The sequence below is a fragment of the Mesoplodon bidens genome (assembly GCF_964165515.1).
Source record: "Mesoplodon bidens genome assembly, chromosome: 2".
Lineage (NCBI taxonomy): Eukaryota > Metazoa > Chordata > Mammalia > Artiodactyla > Ziphiidae > Mesoplodon > Mesoplodon bidens.
Genome location: NC_138177.1, coordinates 33,891,426 through 33,912,887, shown reverse-complemented (window position 1 = coordinate 33,912,887; position 21,462 = coordinate 33,891,426). Strand labels below are relative to the sequence as shown.

General features: G+C 35.5%; 1 protein-coding gene across 3 annotated transcripts in view; it reads left to right on the top strand.

Annotated features, from left to right (window-relative positions):
- COP1 (COP1 E3 ubiquitin ligase) overlaps positions 1 to 21,462 on the top strand; it is a 228,051-nt gene that overhangs the window by 113,271 nt on the left and 93,318 nt on the right. For all 3 annotated transcript variants that reach the window (XM_081225451.1, XM_081225452.1, XM_081225450.1), the window contains 2 exons: positions 5,555 to 5,669; positions 9,738 to 9,873. In XM_081225451.1, coding sequence (XP_081081577.1) covers positions 5,555 to 5,669; positions 9,738 to 9,873 — 251 coding nt within the window. The remainder of the gene's footprint in view (positions 1 to 5,554; positions 5,670 to 9,737; positions 9,874 to 21,462) is intronic.

Here is a 21,462-nt window from a genome sequence, read left to right as displayed (position 1 = left end):
TTGTGTTTATTTCCATTACTTTAGGAGGTGGATCAAAAAAGATCATACTGTGATTTATGACAAACAGTGTTCTTCCTATGTTTTCCTCTAAGAGTTTTATAGTGTCTGCTCTTACATTTAGGTCTCTAATCCATTTTGAGTTTATTTTTGTGTATGGTGTTAGGGAGTGTTCTAATTCCATTCCATTCCATGTAGCTGTCCAGTTTTGTCAGCACCACTTTTTGAAGAGACTGTCTTTTCTCCGTTGTATATCCTTGCCTCGTTTGTCATAGATTAGTTTACCATAGGTTCGTGGGTTAATGTCTGGGCTTTCTATCCTGTTCCATTGATCTATATTTCTGCGTTTGTGCCTGTATCATATTGTCTTGATTACTGTAGTTTTGTAGTATAGTCTGAAGTCAGGGAGTCTGATTCCTCCAGCTCCGTTTTTTTCCCTCAAGAATGCTTTGGCTATTTGGGGTCTTTTGTGTCTTCATACAAATTTTTTTTTTTTTTTTTTTTTTTTTGCGGTACGCAGGCCTCTCACTGTTGTGGCCTCTCCCATTGTGGAGCACAGGCTCCGGATGTGCAGGCTCAGCGACCATGGCTCACGGGCCTAACCGCTCCGTGGCATGTGGGATCTTCCTGGACCGGGCCACGAACCTGCGTCCCCTGCATTGACAGGTGGACTCTCAACCATTGCGCCACCAGGGAAGCTCCATAGAAATTTTAAGATTTTTTGTTATAGTTCTGTAAAAAATGCCATTGGTAATTTGATAGGGATTGCATTGAATCTGTAGATTGCTTTAGGTAATATAGTCATTATCCCAATATTGATTCTTCCAATCCAAGAACATGGTATATCTCTCCATGTGTTCGTGTCATATTTAATTTCTTTCATCAGTGTCTTACAGTTTTCTGCATACAGATCTTTTATCTCCCTACATAGGTTTATCCCTAGGTATTTTACTCATTTTGTTGCAGTGGTAAATGGGAGTGTTCCCTTAATTTCTCTTTCACATTTTTCAACATTAGTGTATAGGAATGCAAGAGATTTCTGTGCATTAATTTTGTATCCTGCAACTTTACCAAATTCATTGATTAGCTCTATTAGTTTTCTGCTAGCATATTTAGGTTTCTCTGTGTATAGTATCATGTCATTTGCAAACAGTGATAGTTTTACCTTTTCTTTTCCAATTTGTATTCCTTTTATTTATTTTTCTTCTCTGATTGCTGTGGATAGGAATTCCAAAACTATGTTGAATAATAGTGGTGAGATTGCACATCCTTGTCTTGTTCCTGATCTTAGAGGATATGCTTTCGGTTTTTCACCCTTGAGAATGATGTTTGCTGTGAGTTTGTTGTATGTGGCCTTTATTATGTTCAGGTAGGTTCCCTCTTTGCCCACTTTCTGGAGAGTTTTTATCATAAATGGATGTTGAATTTTGTCAAAAGCTTTTTCTGCATCTATCGAGATGATCATATGGTTTTTCTTCTTCAGTTTGTTAATATGGTGTATCACATTGATTGATTTGCATATATTGAAGAATCCTTGTATCCCTGGGATAAATCCCAGTTGATAATGGTGTATGATCCTTTTAATGTGTTGTTGGATTCTCTTTGCTAGTGTTTGTTGAGGATTTTTGCATCTATATTCATCAGATATATTAGTCTGTAATTTTCTTTTTTTGTAGTATCTTTGTCTGGTTTTGGTATCAGGGTGATGGTGGCCTCATAGAATGAGTTTGGGAGTGTTCCTTCCTCTGCATTTTTTTGGAAGAGTTTGAGAAGGATGGGTGTTAGCTCTCCTCTAAATATTTGATAGCATTCCCCTGTGAAGCCATCTGGTCCTCGACTTTTGTTTCTTGGAAGATTTTTAATCTCAATGTCAATTTCATTACTTGTGATAGGTCTGTTCATATTTTCTATTTCTTCCTGGTTCAGTCTTAGAAGGTTATACCTTTCTAAGAATTTGTCCATTTCTTCCAGGTTGTCTATTTTATTGGCATAGAGTTGTCTGTAGTAGTCTCTTAGGATGCTTTGCATTTCTGCAGTTTTAGTTGTAACTTCTCCTTTTTTCATTTCTAATTTTATTGATTTGAGTCCTCTCCATCTTTTTCTTGATGAGTCTGGCTAATGGTTTATCAATTTTGTTTATCTTCTCAAAGAACCAGCTTTTAGGGCTCCCCGGTGGCTCAGTGGTTGGGGGTCCGCCTGCCAGTGCAGGGGCTGCGGGTTTGTGCCCCGGTCCGGGAGGATCCCGCATGCCGTGGAGCGGCTGGACCCGTGAGCTATGGCTGCTGGCGCATCCGGAGGCTGTTCTCCATGGTGGGAGAGGCCACGGCAGTGAGAGGCCCATTTACCACACACAAAACAACCCCAACTTTTAGTTTTGTTGATCTTTGCTCTTGTTTTCCTTGTTTGTATTTCTTTTATTTCTGCTCTGATCTTTATGATTTGTTTCCTTCTGCCAAGCTTGGGTTTTGATTGTTCTTCTTTCTGTAGTTCCTTTAGGTGTAAGGTTAGATTTTTTGTTTTTTATTTGTGATTTTTCTTGTTTCTTGAGGTAGGCTTGTATTGCTATAAACTTTCCTCTTAGAACTGCTTTTGCTGCATCACATAGGTTTTGGATTGTCATGTTTTCATTGTCATTTGTCTCTAGGTGTTCTTTGATTTCCTCTTTGATTTCTTCAATGATCTCTTGGTTATTTGGTAACGTATTGTTGAGCCTCCATGTGTTTGTGTTTTTTACATTTTTTTCCCTGTATTTGATTTCTAATCTCATAGCATTGTGGTCAGAAAAGATGCTTGATATGATTTCAGTTTTCTGAAATTTACTGAAGCTTGCTTTGTAACCCAAGATGTGTTCTATCCTGGAGAATGTTCTGTGTACACTTTAGAAGAAAGTGTAATCTGCTGTTTTTGGATTGAAGAAAATCAATTAAATATCAGTATTATTAAATATTAAATACCTATAAAATCGATTAAATCTGTCTGGTCTGTTGTGTCATTTAAAGCTTGTGTTTCTGTATTAATTTTCTGTTTGGATGATCTGTTGTTTGGTGTAAGTGGGGTGTTAAAGTCCCCCACTGTTACTGTGTTATTGTCGATTTCCTCTTTTATAGCTGTTAGCAGTTGCCTTTTATATTGAGGTGCTCCTATGTTGGGTGCATATATATTTACAATTGTTATATCTTTTTCTTGGATTGATTCCTTGATCAGTATGTAGTATCCTTACTTGTCTCTTTTAATGTTCTTTATTTTAAAGTCTATTTTATCTGAAATGAGTATTGCTACTCCAGCTTTCTTTTGATTTCCATTTGCATGGAATATCTTTTTCCATCCCCTCACTTTCAGCCTGTATGTGTCCCTAGGTCTGAAGTGAGTTTCTTGTAGACAGCATATATATGGGTGTTGTTTTTGTATCCATTCAGCAAGCCTGTGTCTTTTGGTTGGAGCATTTAATCCATTCACATTTAAGGTAATTATTGATATGTATGTTCCTATTACCATTTTATTAATTGTTCTGTGTTTGTTTTTGTACGTCCTTTTCTTCTCTTGTGTTTCTCACCTAGATAAGTTCCTTTAACGTACGTTGTAGAGCTGGTTTGGTGGTGGTGAATTCTCTTAGCTTTTGCTTATCTGTAAAGCTTTTGATTTCTCCATCGAATCTGAATGTGATCCTTGCCGGGTAGAGTTATCTTGGTTGTATGTTCTTCCCTTTCATCACTTTAAATATGTCATGCCACTCCCTTCTGGCTTGTAGAGTTTCTGCTGAGAAATCAGCTGTTAACCTTATGGGAGTTCCCTTGTATGTTATTTGTTTTTTTTCCCTTGATGCTTTCAGTAATTTTTCTTTGTCTTTATTTCCAGTTTGATTCTATGTGTCTTGGCGTGTTTCTCCTTGCGTTTATCCTGCCTGGGATGCTATGTGCTTCCTGGACTTGGGTGTTTATTTTGTTTCCCATGTTAGGGAACTTTTTGACTCTAATCTCTTCAAATATTTTCTCGGGTTCTTTCTCTCTCTCTTCTCCTTCTGGGACCCTTATAATGTGAATGTTGTTGCATTTAATATTTTCCCACATGTCTCTTAGGTTGTCTTCATTTCTTTTCATTCATTTTTTTTATTCTGTTCCGCAGCAGTGAATTCCACCATTCTGTCTTCCAGTTCACTTATCTGTTTTTCTGCCTCAGTTATTCTGCTATTGATTTCTTCTAGTGTGTTTTTCATTTCAGTTATTGTATTGTTCATCTCTGTTTGTTTGTTCTTTAATTCTTCTAGGTTTTTGTTAAACATTTCTTGCATCTTCTCGATCTTTGCCTCCATTCTTTTTCTGAGGTCCTGGATCACCTTCACTATTATTATTCTGAATTCTTTTTCTGGAATAAACCTTATTATTCTGTCTCCGTTGTCTCTTTTCTTCTCTTACAAATTTTTCTGTCTTCTTGACTTTATTCCTTCAATTTGAGTAATTCTTTCAGATTTATCTTCCACTTTGCAAATTCTCTTTTTATTCTCCAAATCTAATACTTGTTCTTTTGTAGGTATTTGTCCTCAAATCAGATTGTCGTCTTGTTTTCCCTTTTCTATACTCTTATATTTTGTTTACCGTTACCTCTCTGAGTTCAGCTTCCTGTTTGGTTGTTTATCTTTTGGAAAATAGTCTTATTTTCTTTTGATCCAAGCACAGCTGTAAAATAATTCTTAGTTACCATCTACTTTTAGCAGGAGTTCACTTTAGATAAGTGTTTTTTGTTCATTGTAGTAACTTAATATTTCTTACTTAATACATTTGCACTTCTGGTATTCTTATTGGTGAACTTATGTCATCTCAGGATCTCATTATGTGTCCTATCTCTTTATCTGTTAATGTGCCACAAGCATAATGGTTAGTAACCATTTGTGGAAGGGTTTTCATACCCTTTTAATTAACATGGTGTTGGTGATATATATTTAGGATTATAAACTTTTTAAATAAGATTTATATTCCAGTGTATTTCAGATTTGTTGTTGTTCTCTAAGTATATATATATATATATGTATATGTGTGTGTGTGTGTGTGTGTGTGTGTGTGTGAGATTTAGTTACTTGGGTCTTCTAATGTATATGTCAGACTATAGATATTAACTACCTCTTAACCTAATAATCAGTGTTAATTTAAATACCTATTCTGTACAGCCAAGCAGTGTTCCTGTTATTCACAAGGTATAGGTTGCAATATAGGGATGATGAGGCAGTAACTAGTTTTCTTTTGGTAATTGTTCTCTAACAGTTGATGCATATTAAAGTAAAATTCTCAAAATTCTAAGTTTTAGAATAGCCTTTATAATGGATTCTATCTTCATTTAATTTGGAGAGTTGAAAGAAGATTCTCATTTTATTCTCATAAAATTGACCTACTTTCCCTTTAAAATAAGAATTCAAAATACGGTCTAAGAACTACGGGATTTTGCTATTTGTAAGTATTTTAATGTGAACTTTTGAAATTAAATATTCAAGGATTTGGATATTCTGTGCAGAGAAATAGTATGATTTGTTCTGAGTTACAAGTGTCTTTTCTTGTTATCACCTTAGACAAAGAAACAGCCCTGGTATAACAGCACATTAGCATCAAGACGAAAACGACTCACTGCTCATTTTGAAGACTTAGAGCAGTGTTACTTTTCTACAAGGATGTCTCGTATCTCAGGTACATTCAGAACTTCTTAAAATATCTCAGATTCATATTTCATATCCATATCTAGCTTCTTATGCTGGATTTATGGAAAGCAAAAGTGTCTATTTTCAACATAGTCTAGCACAGTATTGTGGAGGTTCTTAGACATCTTGGAGAATATTGCTTTTCCATATCTATTTTTGTTCTCTTTCTTTATTTGGGAATTTTTAATCTGTATATAGTGAGCTGTATAAAGTTAAAAACAAATCAGCCATGAATATGTAGCTAGCAAAAATAAGTTCCATTCAGTTGCCTTCTATTCTTCAGCATTTATTAAGTTCTAAGCAATATCCTCTGTGCTAAGAATAAAAAGATGAAAGTACTTGTTCTTGTCGTCAAGGAGTATTATGAATTTAGTGGGGGAAAGCAACAGGTAAATAATTCTATGTGTATTTTATGTTATATATATATGCAAAGGGCATTAAGGGTATAGAGAAGAATATCCACTAATATAACTGGGAGTGAAAAAGCCATGCCACATTGAAAATGGAGAAATGTAAGAAAATGATTCCTGTAGGGATTTCAGAGATGTTGTATTTAGTCAAGGCTAGTATTAATTAACTAAAAAAGGTAATTAGAAACATATTCAAAGTAGAGGAAATAACTTATGCAAAGATTTGTACACAATAGTTTAGAATACTTTTATTGCTATAGAAAAGTAACGGAGTTCTGTTCCCTTTTTGTTAGTTCTCTGATCTTTAGCCTTTCTTGGTGTCTTTGCTCGCCAGTGCGGTAGGGACATTGATACCGACCCAACAGGTTTTATTTTTAAGGTTTATAGATGATGCATGTAAAATACAATGCTTGGTATAAGTTAGATTCTCAATTAATTGATGTCATTTGTAATACACCTGCTCAAAATGAGGACCACCGAGGAAAAAAATGTCTGATATTTTATTAATTGTTAAAAATTTTGCCTTGGTTTTCTCTTGAATAGGCATGTTTGTATTATAATCCACACATTATAGAGAGAGAATCTTTGGAGAAATTTGCCTCAGGACTGGAGGTGGCAGAAAAATGTCTATAGATTCACATAGCATTTTTCCTCTGAAGACTAGAAGAAAGCTAAACTTTGTTTATAAGTGTGTTTGAAATTAATAGTCAACAGTTTTCATACAGATGGAAAGCTCTCATTGTATTGTCTTGAGAATTGAGCCCCTTATTAAACTTCTGTAATAGTCTATAAACTATAGTAGGAAGCTGTTACATTGAAAGTGATCTTAGACCTACATTCTACTGACTGGCAGAGGGTTCATGTTAACCCTTTCAGGTGTTATTTGTTGGTGTGATGTTGAAATACAACCACAGGCAAATGGCAGACATTAAAAAAAAGAGAGAGGGGGGCTTCCCTGGTGGCACAGTGCTTGAGAGTCCGCCTGCTGATGCAGGGGACACGGGTTCGTGCCCCAGTCCGGGAGAATCCCACATGCCACGGAGCGGCTGGGCCCGTGAGCCATGGCCACTGAGCCTGTGCGTCCGGAGCCTGTGCTCTGCAATGGGAGAGGCCACAACAATGAAAGAGAGAGAGCAAGATGGGAAAGAGAGATTGGAGTAGGCTATTGATTAATAATTTGTAAATAACTATAGCATAAGCATGCTGTAGGATAGTAAAGGTAATCAGAAACCAATTTAATTTGTTTTGGAGATATAGCTTTATAGGGAGGTAGACTAGTAAGTTAAAACCAGGAGGAAGATTAGATTTTTATTTTTGTAGACATGGCTGTATTGTACTTAACACATGTTGTCTTTAGTTTTTAGGAATCTCAAATTTAACTTAACAAATTTGCAGTGTCTACACTAATCATATTGCTGAATATGGAGTCCCTCCTAGTGTCCTTGGCTGTAAAGAGGAAATTTAAACTTCTTTGTAATGGGGTACCTAAGAGTTTGATTGTCCTTTTGTATATTTTCAAATGAGAATACACTCCCCATCCCCAACTTTTATTTTCATCTATGAAAATGAGACATGAAGACTAAGAAATAAATGATTTGAACTCTTAATTTTAATTGAAAGAGAAGCTAAATTATAAAGCATTAGAAAAGAGAAGAGACACTGAACACACTTTTGCAAACTAATCTGTAATTAGAATAGGAGAGGTGATATGCCATGAGATATGTGATGGATATTGATCATAAACCAACCAAGCAAACAAAATCCTACCTTTTTACAACCAGATAAGTGAAATCTAACCTCTGTGCTTTCTGATACTGAAATAACTGCTTTTAGTGTTATTTTTATAACTTCTGTTGAAAGTAGGTGTTAAATGAGTGGATATGATGGCCAGAAGTTCAACTACCCTAGAAAAGGATTGTGATCTTCTGCAGAGTAGATATTCTTAAATGCTTGTGAATTTTATGTACGTAGGGATTGATGTCAAAATGTTGAAAGAATATATTAATATTATAAGAATTTTTAAATGGTTAGCTATAAAGTAACTGTCTTTTCAGTATTTACTACATTAAGTAGCTCACGGTAATAGGGTTATATATAAAAAGAACCAGTTACATGGTTGGATGCATGTTGTATCCAAACTACTTTGCAGTACAGTTGATACCCGCCCCCCTTTTGCAGTAACCTATGTTTTATTTATAATATGTTGAACTTCCTGAGAATAATTTTTGTGGACCAAGTACTTTAGCTCAATAACATTTTGATATTTCATGCTAATTGGGTTTGTTCCTTCTGCATTTTCTAGAATGGAAACACTACAAAATTGAGCCCTTTTAATGTAGGTTTTAGATGACTATGTTAAGTTAGTGTTTAAATCTTTAAAATGTAAAATATTAGGGACAGAAGCTTACTTAGTTTCCTCAAATAATTGTTTGTTTTTTTTTATAATAATTGTTAGATAAAGTTCTTCATGTCAGCAATTCAAGATAACAGGAAATCTCCAGATAAAATAAATAAATTCTTTATTATATGTCATATAGTAGAGTAATAGTAACTCTTTTGACTTAATGATTCTTACAGCTTAATTTCTTTTTGCTTACTAGTATTTTCAGAGGACATTTAAGAAGGAAAATTACAAAAGTTTACCTTTAAAAAGTTCTGTGTGTGTATATGTATATGAGCTAAGAATAAGGAAGAAGGTATAAAAACACAGTGTTGTAACAGGCTTATTTCAAGTTTCAATATAGAAAGCTAACTAAAGTAATTGTGTTCTTTTCTTTCTTTGGAAGGGAAAATGCAAGTCCAAACTTTAAGCAGTTTTGAAAAACAGTGTTTTTATTCATGCTTTCACTGTAGGCCTGTTTCTACATTGGAGAGTAAATTAGCTGTCTTCTCAGGTCCTTTATAACCTGATTTTGTGATTTAAATTCTACATCATTTAGTTATGAATAGTTTACTGAAATGGACTTTATTCAAAGTATTTGTAAAGAGTTCTGTTGGATGGAATTATTGTTTTCCATATTCTACCAAGACATTTGAGTGAACCTATTTTAAGTTTGATTTTGAAAATTAATAATTCATACACTACAGTTTTTTACTCTTGTCCCATAATTGGATTTGAAACACTTCAAAGTATTATGTGAACAAATATTTCACTTTCTTTTTACTTAAAAATCAATTTTTAATCTAAATTATGTTATTATTAATTGTGTTTTGACTATAAATAAACATGAACATGAAGATGTATCTCTGTAAACATGTTCCTTTAACAAATACCCTGTCCAGTATATATACTTGTCTCTCCACCCTCACCTTCTTCATTGATAAGGGATTTTGTTTTAATAAATGATTTAACTTCTCTTGATCAGAGGTACTTTTTTTTGTTTTTGCAAGAAATTATTGCTTAAAAAAGAAAAAGAATTCACCGTATGTTCTTACTGGTGTTGAAAGAGAGTGTCTTTCAAGAACCACTGAGAAATTTTTCTTAAAAGTTGAAAGATCAGCTCATTAATTTGTGTATGTTAGTCCTCTCTAAGTACTCTTGAAGAGTTGTTGTTTGTGTGTAGAATATAGTTTTTAGTCTGTGGATATTGCTCTTTGACTTATTTTGCAGTTCAATTCATTTATTTTATTTTGTTTTCTTCATACAGATGACAGTCGAACTGCGAGCCAGTTGGATGAATTTCAGGAATGCTTGTCCAAGTTTACTCGATATAATTCAGTACGACCTTTGGCTACATTATCATATGCTAGTGATCTCTATAATGGTTCCAGCATAGTTTCTAGGTAAGTATGGGGCAGCATACTATTTTCTTACTATTCTCTTTTTCAGGAGTGTCTAGAATTTAATTGAATTTGAGAAGCAGTTATAGTGTTATGGTTAAGAGCCTCTTCTGAAATCCAGGTTGCCTGCCAATTTTTAGCTCTGCAGTCTTAGGCAAGTTTCTGAATCTCTTTAGTCCTCAATTTATCTCTAAAATGTAATGATTGTTAGTATCCGCCTCATAGGGCTGCAGTTTGTTTTCTTGTAATTCTTTTGTGTGGTTTTAATGACAAGGTGTGCTCTCCTACTAAATGCTCTCTCCTCTTCAGTTTTTTAGAAGAGTTTGTAAAGAATTGGTGTTATTTCTTCCTTACATATTTTGTACAATTCCCCAGTGAAGCCATCTTGGTCTTCAGTTTTCTTTGAGGGAAGATTTTTAAATACAAATCCAATTTTTAGAAGAGATGTAAGGCTAATCAGGTTATCCATTTCTTCTTGATTGAGCATTATTTTTAGTTTGTGCCTTTCAAGGAATTTGTCCACTTCATCTAGGTTGTTGAATTTACTGGCATACAAGTGTTTATAGTATTCCTTTATTATCCTTTTGATGTCTTTAGATTCTGTAATGATTTTTCCTTTCTCATCCTTGATTTCAGAAATTTGTTTCCCTTTTTTTTTATACTTAATAGTCTGGCTTAGAAGTTTTCAATCTTATTTATCTTCTCAAAGAACCAGCTCCTGGTTTACTGATACTGTCTATTTTTCTGTTCTCTGTTTCATTAATTTCTACTCTTAACTTTATTATTTCCCATTTTCTGCTTTCTTTAGGAGTAATTTGCTCTTATCTTTCTACTTTCTTAAGGTAGAAACTGAAGTGATTGAGTTGAAACCTTTCTTCTTTTCTAATATAGATAATTTGTGTTATAAATTTCCCTCCAAGTGTTGCATTAACTGCATCTCACAAATTTTGATGTGGTTGATAGCTTTTCTTTTTTCCAGATTTTTTTTTATTCTGGTAAAATACACATGACATAAAATTTACCATCTTAATCACTGTTCAGCGGTATTAAATGCATTCATAATACTGTGCAACTGTCATCACCATCCATCTCTTTAATACTTGACATCTTGTAAAACTGAAACTCCGTACCCATTAAACAATAACTCCTTGTTCCCTCTTGCCCCTAGTCCTGGCAACCACCATTCTACTTTCTTTGTCAATGATTCTGACTATTGCAAGTATCTCATATACGTGGAATGGTGCAATATTTGTCTTTTTGTGACTGGCTTATTTCGCTTAGTGTGGTGTCATCAGTGTACATCCATGCTATAGCATATGTCGGGATTTCCTTCCTTTTTAAGGCTGAATAACATTCCATTGCATGTGTATAACACATTATGGTCATCTGTCTGTCAATGGATACTTGTGTTGCTTCCATGTTTTAGCTACCGTGAATAATGCTACTGTGAACATGGGTGTAAAACTATCTCTTTGAGACCTTGCTTGCGATTCTTTTGGGCATATACCCAGAAATGGAATTGCTGGATCAAATGGTAATTCTATTTTTAATTTTTTGAGGAACTGCCATACTATTTTCCACCAAGGGTATACCATTTTGCATTTCTACCAGCAGAGCCTAAGGGTTCCAATTTCTCCACATCTTTGCCAGTATTTATTTTGTTTTTTTGATAGTAGCCATTCTACTGGGTATGAGGTTAGGTTTGATTGCCTAGATTTGATTTGAATTTCCCTAATGATTAGTGATGTTAAATGTCTTTTCACGTGCTTATTGGTCATTTGCATATCTTCTTCGGGAAAATGTCTTTTCAAGTCCTTTGTCCATTTTTGAATTGAGTTTGTTTTTTATTGTTGGTTTCAGGAGCTTTCTATATATTCTGAATATTAATCCTTTATCAGATTTATAAATATTTTTTCTCATTCTGTGGGTTGCCTTTTTACTCTGTTGATATTGTCTGTTGTCAATGCATACAGTTTAAGATTTTTTATGAAGTCTTATTTGTTTATTTTTTCTTTTGTTGCTTGTGCCTGTGGTGTCATATCCAAAAAATCATTGTCAAATCCCAAGTTGTGAAAAGAGTTTTATGGTTTTAGATTTAGGTTTTTGATCCATTTTGAATTAATTTTTGTATATAGTTTTAGGTAAGGATCTAACTTCATGCTTTTGCATGTGAATATCTAGTTTTCTCAGAACCATTTTTTGAAAAAACTGTCCTTTCTCCAGTGAATGGTCTTGGCACTCTTGTCAAAAATCCTTTGACCATATATGCAAGGGTTTATTTCTGTGTTCTCTCTTCTATTCCATTGGCGTATATGTCTGTTTTTATCTATGTTTTTTGATTACTGTAGCTTTGTAGTAAGTTTTGAAATCAGGAAGTATGAGTCCTCTAGCTACTTCAGGTCCTTTGGAAATCCGTGTGAATTTTAGGATGGGCTTTCCTATTTCTGAAAAAAAAAAAGTCATTGGGATTTTGATAGGAATTGCATTAAATCTGTAAATCACTTTGGGTAGTATTTGACATCTTAACAATATTCAGCCTTCCAGTCCATGAACATGGGGTATGTTTTCATTTATGTCTTAGTTTCTTTCAGCAGTGTTTAGTAGTTCTCATTGTACAAGTCACCTCCTTTGTTAATTCCTAAATATTTTTTTGATGCTCGTGTAAATGAAATTGTGTCTGTAATTTTCTTTTTAGATTGTTCATTGTTATTATATCAAGATATATTTTTCATTTTCACTCATTTCAAAATCTTTTAAATTTCAAATTTGATTTTATTTAGACTCATGGATTACTGAGACATTAGTTTTCAAATATTGGGGTTTTCTAGTTATCTTTTTGTTATTAATTTACATTATTTTTATCTTCATCATCTTGACCACTCTTTGAAAATTTTTAATAAATTTTCTAATATACATAAAGTTGGAAAGAATAGAATCCTTTATACAATCATCTCCCAGACTCATCAGTGATCCAAATTTTGCTATACTTGCTTTGTTTATACTCTTCATTCTTACTTTCTTTGCTTAAGTATTTTGAAGCAAATCCCAGGTATTATGTCATTTCAACTGTAGATTCTTAAGAATCTCTATGTCTTAAAATATGGATATTGTATAACCACGGGGCTTTATCACCTCTAACACAATTAGCAGTAGTCCCTTGGAATCATCAAATTGCTAGTCTAGGGGCTTCCCTGGTGGCGCAGTGGTTGAGAGTCCGCCTGCTGATGCAGGGGACAGGGGTTCATGCCCTGGTCCGGGAGGATCCCACATGCCGTGGAGTGGCTGGGCCCGTGAGCCATGGCCACTGAGCCTGCGCATCCGGAGCCTGTGTTCTGCAATGGGAGAGGCTGCAACAGTGAGAGGCCTGCGTACTGCAAAAAAAAAAAAAAAAAAAAAAAAAATTGCTAGTCTATGTTCAAATTTTCTAAGTAGAATGAAGAAGCCTTAAAAAAATGTTTTTGATGTGGATCAGGAATTTGACAATTTTTAGCTTTTTAAAAATTACTGAAACTACATGTGCTTTTCCATTTTCATGACTGAGATTTTTATTTATGTATATGAATATTGATCTTGAAATTCAGGCCATTAGCTAAAGAGACTATTGTATTAAATCTTTTATTGTATTCAAGCTTGCTGTTTAACTTGGTAACAAGACAAAAATCATACATTTATTTATTTTTCTGTATGTTGGAAGTGTAAGTTTTCCTAATCAGGCAGTGGAGTGATTAAAGTTTTAAAATGCAGTAAATTGTGGGTTTTGTTTAACTAATTTAAATTAAATTAGTAATTAACCTATTTAACAAAAATTCATTGACTACCTGGTGTGGGAGAGGCTAGGAGTGTAATCATGAACAGGCCAGCTTTGATGCTTGGATTCAGGAGAGCTCTCAATTTTATTTCAGTGCCTTTATATAGAAGAAATAATACTGATCTGCTATGTACACATTTACTTATAATTATATGGCTCTACCCAACTGAAATATAATGCAGATTAGAACTCTGTTGTAATAACGATTAATGTCCCTGATCATTGTGAATTCATCCTATATTGTATTTTCTTCTCCATTTAAAAATGAACAAATAACCAAAAACAAAATTTCCTTCTTAACTTCATATTACAAAAGCAGCATTTCTAGTTAGAAAATGTAGGATTGGTTATACATCTCTAGGTATTCAAAAAAGAGTAAGAGCTATTCTTCATTCCTGAAAGCCATTTTAGCTTGATATAATATAATTTTGTTTTTTTGTTTTTTTGGTTTTCTTGCGGTACACGGGCCTCTCACTGTTGTGGCCTCTCCCGTTGCGGAGCGCAGGCTCAGCGGCCATGGCACACGGGCCCAGCCGCTCCGCGGCATATGGGATCTTCCCGGACCGGGGCACGAACCCGTGTCCCCTGCATCGGCAGGCGGACTCTCAACCACTGCGCCACCAGGGAAGCCCTATTTTTTAAAAAATAAGTAAACCTTGATCATGTAAAGACATTTATATCAGAGTGCTGTGTTTTCTGAGGCAGACATTTACTGTTATAGGAAGACTTAAGATTTCAGTTTAGAAATATAACTTACTGAAAGTGAGAGTGCTTATATCAAAATATTTCAAGGAAAATAAAAAATTTAAAGGTACCTTTAGTTGTTCCATCTTCATGTTGACATCCATTCTTTTCTCTTATTTACATTGAATTAACATTTCTGAAGGAAAAATTTCCAATTTAAGCAGTTTATCAGGCAGAACGCTTGAAGAACTATAGTAGGCAGCAGCAAAGGAACATAGTATCCATAGTATTGAAGGGACTTTGAAACTTTCACAATCCTGGTGATTTTTTGCTTTTTCTAGTTTCTCACATTCAGACACATCATTGATAATAAATTCATTTTAAAGGCTTTTAATTCCTTGCAAATTAGGACATTTAATAAAGAATTTCTTTTGGGAAGAGGGGTGAAGACATGTTAGAGATGACAAATAATGTTGAATTTGGTGCATTATTTCATTACATTGTAAAAGAAATTATTCTTACTGTAAAATTGCATGACATGTATTTAGTGTTGGTCATTTATTGCAGTGAGAATCTCACTGAGAGAAAAAGCTGAACCGGAAGCTTTCACTTTTAAAATTTGTCTTCCTTTGCTTATGGATCACTTTGGGTTATTTAACACCATACTCGTGAGTCCACAAGGTGGCAGCATTTGTTTACTTTGACAATGTCTCAACTAACAGACAATAGACAAGGCATGGAAATCAGTGGCTTATAGTGAAGTTCATTCTCATAAATACTAGATGGTCCTAGGTTAACGTCACCAAGTAATAGAAAGGATAGAGAACTTTTCTTAGACATAGCAATAATGGAACATTTTGCATTTTTTCTTGAATTAGGTATTCATGACCACCAGAGAGGAATGAAACTGCATTGTTTAAACTTACTGAATACTTAGTAGCAGTGGCTGTTGAATTTTTGGTTTGAACGTTGCGTACCTAGATTGTTTTGGTTAAAATTGTTATACACTCCCTCTGTAGTTTACAGATTATGTTAACATTTTTGCTTATATTTTCTCAAACTCTTGAAATAGACTTACGTCAGGCATTAGTAAATTCATAAGAAGAAAATGATTATATACGGTGGCATTTTTTTGCTGCTGGTAATGTAGTGTTTGATTACTTTTCTTCAGACACCATTGTAAGTATTTTACATGACCTTGTAAGTATTTCACTAACTTCATTTAATCTTTACTGTGGAATAAGGCATTGCTCTTAATCTCATTCTACAGATGAGGAATTGAGGTAGAGAGAAATTTTCTAGCTTGTCCAAGATCAACACAGTGCTAGTAAATGACAGAACTAAGATTTGAACTAAGACATTCTGGGCCCTGTGTTCTGCTGTTCTTTTGTCCCTTCAGGATCTGTTGAAACCTTGGGAAAAGTTTCTGAAAGCACTTTACTTTTTGAGACGAACGAAAGAAGTTGTTCTTTTGAGTTTCTGATACTTTGTATCCCTATTACTGTCTTGTCTAACTTGGCGTCGATAATGAAAATTTTTTATTTTTAATTTAATGTAGATATGACTTTCCAGTGTCACTTTTGCCATATATTTATTTTTTTGTAGTAGCCAGTTATAAGGATTGTTGTTTTACTGAACTTCAGTTTATAATGACAGTCAGTGCTGATCCAGGTTTAGGGTACCTTTTAATATATTCTTTATTGTAGAATGCTGTGAGTTTTAAATTTGTACTTAAAAATAGGTTGTCTCCAGGTAATTAATTACTTGGTAAGGAAGAAGTATGATTTTTAGGATGACTTATGCACTTCTCTTTTTGTCAGAAGATATTTCTGTTATTATCTAAAGAGTTATCAGGCCATCTGGGGTTGATGAGAAATGGGAGGAGTGGGAGTGCAGAGGAAAGGATTTTTTTTTCTTCAGAATTTGGCCCAGGACCAATTTTTTAAAGCAGTAATTTAAAAAATTGTGTTCTAGGCTTGAAGCTTCATCAGGGAGGGCATCTTATCTGCCTTACTTCCCGCTGTATCTCCATGCCTGGCACATGGTAGGTGCCCATTAGTAAATAGTTGTTGAATGAATGCGTGAATGAATGGAAAACTTTCTGCATGCTCTGGGAGGACCCAGAGCAGGTGGGGCTCTAGCAGTTGTCTACCTTAACCTGCTTTTACATATTTGCTTTCTGATAAGTATTCCTTTGAAGAAAGTATCCCTAGGCTAAAAAAGAAGTCTGTAAATCACCAATGACATATGACAGAAAAATAAGTTAATGTTAACAACTTAAAATAGAAGCGTCCAAGATTGTCAGCATGTGTTAATCAGTTTCCTACTTCTGTGACAATTCAAGATACAGGCTAAAGGTGAAATACACACGGTCTAAGTTTAAGCGTTAGAAATTGCTACATCCTCTCTCTTCCCCATAGCCTCTTTCCTACCTTTTTCCTCTTCTCATCTCAATTCCTCTTATTTTTCCTGTTTATTTTCCTTTGCCCTTGCTTACACTGAGGCTTGTCAGTAGTACATATTGAAACCATGAACTCAAATCATTTTATGCTTATTACCACAAAGAAAGTGTTAGTTAGGCTAGCATTTGAGATTTTAGTAGACTAGTAAGTTTGTCACTAATCAGAACATAAAATAGATGCCCACAACAAAGGCTTAGAATTAGAATGCTGCCTTTTATTCATGATAAAATTATTTACCTGGAGAATAGTAGAGTTTGTTAACCTAATGACTCTCTTCAAATAATCAAAGTAAAAGAGGAAGTAGAATGGTTCTGTTTGGTACCAAGAGATAAAAGTAGGACTAACGGCTGGAAGCCACATTTTAAGGTTAATATAAGGAAGATCTTTGTAGTCAGCAGTGTGTAGAAGTGGAATAGGCTTCATTGGGAGGTAGTTGCTATATGATGCTCTTCTTAGTTTTTAAAACTAAGCTCTAGGGCCTCCCTGGTGGCGCAGTGGTTGAGAGTCCGCCTGCCGATGCAGGGGATACGGGTTCGTGCCCCGGTCTGGGAGGATCCCATATGCCGCGGAGCGGCTGGGCCCGTGAGCCATGGCCGCTGGGCCTGCGCATCCGGAGCCTGTGCTCCGCAACGGGAGAGGCCACAACAGTGAGAGGCCCGCATACCGCAAAAAGAAAAAAAAAAAACAACAAAAAAAAACTAAGCTCTAGTTTTTCTTTTCTTTTTTTTTTAATCGAGAAAATTTTTCTGCAATCCTGAGATCAGTTATATATATATGTTCACTTGTATTTTTCTAGGATATTTTTTTTTTTTTTTTTTTTTCTTTTTGCGGTATGTGGGCCTCTCACTGCTGTGGCCTCTCCCGTTGCGGAGCACAGGCTCCGGACGCGCAGGCCCAGCGGCCATGGCTCACGGGCCCAGCCGCTCCGCGGCATATGGGATCCTCCCAGACCGGGGCACGAACCCGTATCCCCTGCATCGGCAGGCGGACTCTCAACCACTGCGCCACCAGGGAGGCCCGATATTTTTGTTTTAATTTTTTTAAATTGTACCTGTTCATAACAAATACTTTAAGTGCTGAGAGTACAAATAAGAGTGATACACAGAATACTGGAGAGACAGACCTATAAGCCAATATATAGAATAAAGTGTTGTAAGTGCTATGAAAGCATCTACTGGGTACAACATGGAAAATGGATTTGAAAGAAGCAAGAGTAGGAAGTAGAGAGATCCAATATATAGGTGGTTGTTGAAACTGGCCAGGCATAGCATCAATACATGATGATGACTTGTGACCTGTACTAGGGTAAGGTCAGTGGGGCTTAGGTGAAGAAGTATGTAAAAAATATTTGGGGACTGGGGACTTCCCTCATGGTCCATTGGTTCAGAATCCTTCCTTCCAATGCAGGGGATGTGGATTCATCCCTGATCAGGGAGCTAAGATCGCACATGCCCCGGGACAACTAAGCCCATGCACCACAACTACTGAGCCTGTGTACCACAACTAGAGAGCCCAAATGCCACAATTAGAAAGCCCACGCACCACAACTACGGAGCCCACATGCCACAACTAGAGAGAAGCCCATGCGCCACAGCAAAGAGCCTGCGCACTGCAATGAAAGATCCCACGTGCTGCAGCTAAGACCTGATGCAGCCGTAAATAAATAAATAAATATTAAAAAAAATATTTGGGGACTAAGGTAGACAAAACTTGATGATTGATGGGTGTTGTCCTTGAAGGAGAGGAAGATAGCTTCCAGGCTTTAGGCTTGAGGAGCTCGGCTGAAAAATATTGGTGTCATTTACAGAGATAGGGATACTGGAAGAAGAGTAGGTTTAAAGGTAAGGAGGCACATGGGAGATTATGCATAGGCTCTTTGGTTTTACAGAGAAGAGGTCTATGAATATGGGAATTTGTACAGTTGATAATTGAAATCATGGTTGTAGACTCATAGAGCTCCAACATTTAAAGATCAGGTAGATGAGGAGGAACCCGTAAAGCAGATCAAGAAGGTTCTCAGATGAAAATGAAAAGTAGGAGAGTTTATTGCCATGAAAACCAAAGAGGAAACATGAGATAATTTGTAGAATTAGATCATGGGCAGATTGAATCCAAAGCAAAGTAAGACTTTTTGCTTTCATTAGAAGGGAGGACACTTCCTCCTCCATAATAGGAGGGAAGGAGAAGAGAATGGGTTCAAAGGCAGGCATGTTTGTATATTTAGTGACAAGGAGATAAAGGAGTTCTTAAGAGTTTATGCTTTTTCCATATGTCATCTCAGAGTGACAGGTAGAAAGGGTGGTTAGTGTTCATGTTTGACTGTGAAAGAAAAAGATATTACATGACGAAAATGATTAAACTTACGGACCGTGGAATTTAAACTGCATACTGAAGGAAATAAAGATAGGAGAGGTCTGAGAAAGAGGCAAAAGTGGTGGAATCAGCTTTGTAGAGGACAAGAATGAAGGGTTGTGAGAATAGAGAGCAAGTGGTGGGGGCGGGGGTGCTATGGAGACTGTGGTCAGAGAGGTATTTGCACCTTTGGCAGGGAATTCTTTTTCATCTTTGTACTTGTAACACTGGGTAGTTTACCTGATATCTAGTGGGCTCTCCTGTTTGTTGACTCAGTTGTAGAATAAACTAAAATGTAAGGTAAAAAATAAATAATAAATGCTTGTGGGGATCTGATAAAATGCTGAGGGAGTTGACTAAAGAGGGAGTTCACTTTAGGCTATGACTTTCAGGTTCCTGGAGGTATTTGAAGTGGTTCTTTTAAGTTTTTTCTTCTGAATTTCTATAGATTATTATTTCTCTACTTGATTTTTAAGATAGGAAGTGCCATTAATATACTTTCTCCTGTTACTTCATTGTGTTCAAAATCCTGTCTTTCATAATGTCTTGGTAAAGTTTGTGGTAGAAGTAGTAATTGTTGTTAAAGGCTGGCTATCATTGTACTTGCTTAAGTTTAGGGGGAAGATAAAGCTTGGTTTGCAACTTCTCCGGCTAAAATATGTGGAGGAGAAATAAGGGAATGTAATTATTCACACGTGTGGAATGATAGAGGCTACCTCTATAGGGGAAGGCCTTTGTAAATCTTTATAGTAAAACTACTAATTTGGAATAGGGACAAAGAAGACCAATTTGAATGAGTGAAGTCTCATGTAGTTTAAAAAAATAATTTTATTTATTTCAGCTATCTAGCCTAATTAGCAGTAGTTTCAATTCATCCTTTTAAAATGAGATGAAATGAGAACTTACTTGAAATTTTTTAGCATTTTGTGTGGCACACTGTAACTACTAAGTAAATGTTAGGCAATATTCTTACTGTTTCAGATTTACTAACATGCCTAAGGACAATGGTTATCAAACTTTGGTAGGCCTCAGATATAGCTGGAGGGCTTGTTAAAACACAGATTGCTGGGCCCACTCCCAGAGTTTCTGATGCAGTAGTCTGTGCTGGGGCCAAGAATTTCTAACATTCTCAGGAGATACTGATGCTGCTGGTCTGAGATGGCACTTTGGGGACACTGTCTTAGGTTAAGAGCTTTACAAAGAAGATATTTACTTCCAGTATAAGAAATTTACTTCTAATAGGAAATATTTATCATTTAAATTCTTTAGGAGAAGACCATCATTATTTATTTTTTATAGTTTATGAATCAAAGAAAATAAGGTTAAAAAAAAAAACCATTTAGTCTATAGTTTCCTAACCAATAAGTTGTCATAGTGTGCTGTGAATGGGTTGCATTTGTACCAAGACATTTATTCCTTCTGTTCTTGGAACAGTTGAGTGAGGACTGGGTTGGAGAACCAGCTTATAATCAACTGTCCTAAGGACAGAGGGGATTAATCACATGTTTAACTTAATTTGTTTTACCTGCTGCACAGTGATAGGGAAACTCTAGCTTAGAAAACCAAGAACAAATAAAGTATCTTATTTTCTCTCCAAGTTGTTGTAGTAATTTTTGGTGAACAAAGTTTATAGTGAAAATTGGAACTGAGGTCTTTAACATATAAAATATTGATATTTCATGTTAATAATTAACCTGCAAAGCTGAGTTCTTAAAAGGAAGCCTACTCTTACTCTTGCTGGAGGACCGTCTCACTTTGATATAGAAGTGAGTCACTGGGCTGCCAGTAAGTAGGGTACACATTTTGGGGGGTTGAGAGGGAAGTTTTGAACCTTTTAAAATTTGAAAAAAATATGTTCTTAAATGTAATCTCTTTATTCACTCTTTCTTATACTTTTGACTTAATCAGGAGGTTATGTAGGGGAGGAAAAATCCTTTTCCATCTACCTTTCTGAGGTTTTGGCTGGGATCCCTATAACAAGAGACAGATTAACAAAAGAAAAACAAGTTTATTAATATTTATATTTCATATATACATGAGAGAAACGCAGGGAAGTGAGTAACTCAGAGAGGTGGCTTAGAACTCTGGCTTATATTGCATCTTTAACAAACAACAATAATCTGTAGAATAAAGACAGGACAGAGGAAAGCAGTTTTAGGCTTCCAAGGACAGCAAGCTGTGGGAAGGTAAATATACAGAGGGAACTAGTTTATTTGCAGATTCCTCTAGTGCCATCTGTGGGCTGGTAAGAGTCTAGAGTGTCCAGTAAAGAGCATTTATACCCTG